This window comes from Lytechinus variegatus, chromosome 8, assembly GCF_018143015.1.
Source record: "Lytechinus variegatus isolate NC3 chromosome 8, Lvar_3.0, whole genome shotgun sequence".
NCBI lineage: Eukaryota > Metazoa > Echinodermata > Echinoidea > Temnopleuroida > Toxopneustidae > Lytechinus > Lytechinus variegatus.
In genome coordinates this window covers 8,211,143-8,216,311 of record NC_054747.1, presented here as the reverse complement: position 1 = coordinate 8,216,311, position 5,169 = coordinate 8,211,143, and the positions used below count along the sequence as shown (strand labels likewise).

Below are 5,169 nucleotides of genomic sequence, written 5' to 3'. Positions count from 1 at the left end.
TTCTCAAATTTATATTCACACCTGAACCCATTACACCCAGAGGAATTATATGTCAGTATATTACATGTAGATATTGTTATATGAATATTACTTGCATTGAAATGTCTCATTAAAAGTTTCACGAAAATCGTCATTAAGTGTCATTCGGGATGATAACAATTAAACATTGGGCTTTATATCATTGTTAAGCAGGCGGACGACAGATGGAATGCAAGATTGATAATACCTAGCAGTCCTACATTTGAGTTCCTGTAGTAGGTGAGAGTTCCGTAACTGCCTTCCAGACACAAACTGACGAGATTGGGGGAGAAAGATCACGCGAAAAGGAAAGAAGAATACCCTCTCGGCGGGATCTAAGCGATTCAAGATTAGGCTGGTCCAGAGCCCAGCTGTAGGAATGATATCCACCAAGAATGATCCTACAAACTCGCACCCTTTCAATGTCATCAGACTGGCGAGCAGGTATGGATGAAGACCAAACAGGTGATGCATACTCTAATACCGGTCTGATGTACGTAGTATAGGTAGCAACCAAGTCAGATGTTTCGATTCTGCACCTCTTTAGGCGATATAAGATAAACAGTCGCCTGCTAGCTTTGGATATCACAGTGGCAACATTCATATCCCATTTGAGGTCAGATTGAAGAATTACTTCCAATAATGTCAAGCTAAACAGCGGCTAATTTAGCATCAGCAATCTGGAGAGTCGTAAACTGTGCCTGTTTGGAGAATGATATGTTCATAACTGAACATTTGGACGGGTTAGGTTTCATGTCATTTGATTCACACCAGTGGACGAGTTGATCAAGCTGAGATTGAAGAATGGATGGTTCACTTACACGACGAATTTCGGCCAAACTGAGATCATCAACATATTTCCACCTATTGTAGCAATCTGACATGGCGTCGTTGATCATGGTAAGAAATAGCACTGGCCCCAATTTTGTACCCTGAGGAACACCGCATGTAACTCCCAGGTCACATGATATGGAAGAACCAACTTTGACAGCTTGTTTACGTCCATCAAGGAAACCACAAATAACTGGCACAAGTGCAGGTTTTACACCATAGTCAATCAGTTTTCTCACCACGATGTTGTGATTGACATGATCAAACGCCTTGGAGAAATCAATGGCGCACAAGGATGCACAGTGACCCGGCTTGTCGAAGCTCTTCCCGATAGAGTCCAGAAGACTAATCAAGTAATGTGTGGTGGAACTGCCAGTAACATTTCCAAATTGCTTCTTGTCAATCACAGGAGAGAGGTCACGACTGATCCATTTTGAGATGAAAGTCTCCAACACTCTTGAAAATACTGCAGTAATGGAGATAGGCCGCAGGTCTGACAGTTGCGAAACTTGTTGTTTCTTTGGAATGGGGGTAATCACTGCTCTTTTCCAACAGGAAGGGTAGCTACCAGTTCGAAGAATAACATTGAATATATTCGAAAGTGGCTCCGCTAACTCCAACGCGAATTCCTTGATAAGTTTAATAGGGATATCCCCCGTCATGATTGCCTTGGAAGCATCCAAATTGCGCAAGATATTGAATACTTCATGTGCATAGATCGTAGGTGGTCTTGAAGAAGAAGGTAGGTAGGATGGTAAGGAACCAAGATTTAATGATGGAAGCTGGCTACAAACCCCAGCGAAGTGCTCATTGACCCTAGCAGCTTTCTGTGAGTTATTGTGGCCAAAGCAGGTTGGTAATTTAAGCGAGGCTTTGCTGACCCCAGCCATGCTTCAGATTTGACGATGCCATCGGGAAGGTTCACTCTTCTTCTTCTTCCGGGTGTAGTACAGACCTCTGGGTAGAGTATTTTCGTACTTTGTGCATTGCTGAAAAACTAGTGTGCCATGCTGCATTGCCAAACCTCAGTAATATGCTTATGAGGTTAAAGGTGTATGTACATACTAGGTAAAAGGTAAAAGTGCTCCTTGTGCAAGTAAAAACTAACTCCTTTTCCATCTAAGCCTGGAGCAGCGTTATCCCGTCCAGCTGCCTCTTAAACTGTTCCAGAGAAGAAGCAGATGTTACACTGGCAGGAAGCTGGTTCCAATGGCGTACAACACTAGGAAAGAAGGAGTTCTGAAACCCAGAGGTCCTACACAATTGTTGTCGATATTGAGTATGTCGTCGTCCAGATGATCGTAGTGCTGGGTAAAGGTAAGGTGGTTCAGGTGGGATGGCAATCAGTCCATGAAGAATACGGTAGAGCATGATCACTTTCAGATGAGCTCTTCTTTCAGCGAGAGACTGCCATTTCAATGAGTGAAGCATTTCAGTGACACTATGTCTGGGATGGTAGTCTCCAAGTGTAAACCGGGCAGCACGCCTCTGAACCATTTCAAGTTTTGAGATGTAGTCTTGGTAGTGAGGATCCCAGGCTGTTGCTGCATATGTCCTGTATGCCTGGTCCTTGATTTTCTTAGGGCAGCCATACAGGTTTCTCTGGAGGAATCCTCGTGTACTGTTTGCTTTTTTACATGTACTGTCAATATGCGTCTTCCAGCTGAGCTTTGAGTTGATGTGTACTCCGAGGTACTTGGCATTGACAACAGCTGGAAGTTCAACTCCATGTAGAAAATAAGGTGATTTGATGACATTTTTCACCTTATTGGTCACTCTCAGAATTTCACATTTCGATGGATTGAAAGACATCTGCCACTTGGCTTCCCAATCTTGCAGGTTAGTGAGATCTTCTTGGAGTGCGTCTGCGTCAGATTGCGAGCTGATGTGTCGGTAGAGAAGACAGTCGTAATCCATCAGGTCCTGGTGCCTTGTATGGGTTGATCTTGGACAACAGTTTCCAGACTCCTTCAGAACCAATTTCAATGTTGCAGATCTTCGGGTGTGGACTAGCTCCCATGTCAGGAATGTTGTCTATGTCTTCTTTTGTAAAGACTGAGGAGAACTGATCGTTCAGGACAGCAGCCTTTGTTTTGCTGTCACATCGGAAGACGCCATCTTTCAAGAGTGGTGATACTCCAGAGTTGTCACACCGCTTATTCTTAATGAATGTTCAAAATCTCTTGCCTCCACTGGGACCTTCTCCACATATCAGATCTGAGATGTAGGTCTGGTAGGTTTTACGACATTCCTTTTGCATGGTTTTCTTAAGTTCCTTGTAATTACGGTGTTCTGTGTTGTCAAACTCGGCTGCTGCAGCTCTCGATCTCCTGAATGATCTTTTCTTCTTTCTGGAGAGACGTTTCAATTCTGTCGTGATCCAGGGTTGGCTAAATCTGCATGAGGTCATCTTCGATGGTACATCTTCCTCCAGTACAGATAAGATCTTACTTTTGATCTCTGTCCACTGACTTTCGACCGGGGTATCTAGAGAAGTCTGGTCCAAGTAGCTATCAGCAAAGCTTGCCATTGTTTCTCTGATGGTGTCCATGTTTGCCTTCTTCCAAAGATAGACCTTCCTCTTGATTGGTCTCTGTATCTTCGCTCTTATATCAGCAACCGTGAGGACCATATCATGATCACTGATACCTGGTAAGGGGATGCATTTCCTGATTAGTGATGGACGATTTGTGAGGAAGACATCTAGGATTGATTGGCCTCTCGTTGGAAAGTCTACTATTTGGCTGAGGCATACGTCTTGAAAGGTTGCAAGGAATGCTGAGTTAACGCCAAGGTTGTACTGATGGCCCGTCACAGTCTCAGTCTGCCAGTTAATGTCTGGCAAATTAAGATCACCAGAGATCCAGATGGCCGAGGATGGGTTGTTTCTTACAACGCCACTGATAGCACTGCATATTTCCTCAGCACTGGCTACGTTGTTATCAGGGGGACGGTAGAGACAGATAACTATCAGCTTGTGACCACCAGCGATTTTTATTTCAGCAGCCACAATTTCCTTGTTGGTATCAATGGACACTTCTGATACGATAATATCTGATTTGGTTGCAATAAGTACACCTCCGTACCCATCATTTCTGTCTTTCCGGATGGCCGGTAAGTTGTAACCCGGCGGGAGGATTTCAGAGCTAAGGATGTCTGGCCGTAACCAAGTCTCACTGCCAACAATGATGTCTGGGTTGCAGGATTCAACCGCTTCCCAGAAGGCTTCCTTCTTGTTACGGATGCTCTGAAAATTTACAGTAAGGACTTTAAAGGACTTACAGTTATTTTTCTTGGATCTCCTTGCTCTTTGTGGTGATGAGGTCCTGGGTGGTGAATCTAAATCTTCGATTGTTCCAATCGAGATGAACGATGAAGTATCTGAACATGTGCTGGATTCAGTTTGGCCATCCGGAAGATCAGAGAGAACAGCAAAGCTGTTCTGACTCTCAGAAGTATATGAGTCCAGCAAGGAAGATGAAGTGTTGGGTTGATCACATTTTGCGCAGAACCAGGTAACATTGCTGTTATTGAGACTGTTGTATGTGGCAGTTGACATTCCCATGCAATCTGTATGGTACCAAACATTGCACGAGTCACATGCAACGGCTGTCCTTGTCTTTGACCATCTTACTGCCTTCGCACGCACTCCACATGGATACTTTGGTGTGTACGGTCCAGGGTGGAGCTCGATGTCATGGGTGAGGAGAAGTACACCAAGATACAGAAGAACCGACTTACTACTAATTCTGCTTACAAAGGTTACAGCATGCATGTTTCCTTTTGGAAAGAGTTAGTGTTTACACTTGAAGTCATTCCGGCAGGTAGGTTTCCCAAAGATGTAACATGGCTTCCTACGGTCAGGCTTGAGGCTGGGAACCATGTTGTCATTGGGAGCTGTTCCCAGGAAGGATGCTTGAGATGTGATTTCAAGGATTGATTTTTTGTATGTATACAGTTCACAACAAGGACTGGGAGAAGTAGAAGGGCAGCAAATATTTTAGGGTTACCCATATTAACTTTAGGTGTTATTAATCTAGACCAGTCGATAAATGCATGTAGTATACTCACAAACATTAGCATACAAACAAGAATATAATAGTATGTTATGTGTAGTCACTGTAGATCTATACTTATCAATGGCCTGTCATCAAGCAAGTTTCATGTTGCATGTGCAGTCACATGGGTTCCACTATTCTTGCATAGGCCTACAATAATACAAGTGCAGGGTTCTATCCAAGTAACACAAAGCTTGTATTGTGTAGGAGGCAGGGTTTCAAAGAGTTGTAGGCTAATCCCTTGACAATGGAACAATAAGCA

At 43.7% G+C, this 5,169-nt stretch overlaps 1 protein-coding gene across 1 annotated transcript; it reads right to left on the bottom strand.

Moving 5' to 3' along the window:
* Positions 1-3,022: 3,022 nt before the first annotated feature.
* Positions 3,023-4,624, bottom strand: LOC121420614. Its single transcript, XM_041615277.1, has one exon. It carries the CDS (start codon positions 4,622-4,624, stop codon positions 3,023-3,025), a length of 1,602 nt encoding a protein of 533 aa, XP_041471211.1.
* Positions 4,625-5,169: the final 545 nt, after the last annotated feature.

Coding starts and splice junctions, on each gene's coding strand:
- LOC121420614 (XM_041615277.1), bottom strand. CDS start 4,624: ATGCATGCTGTAACCTTTGTAAGCAGAATTAGTAGTAAGTCGGTTCTT.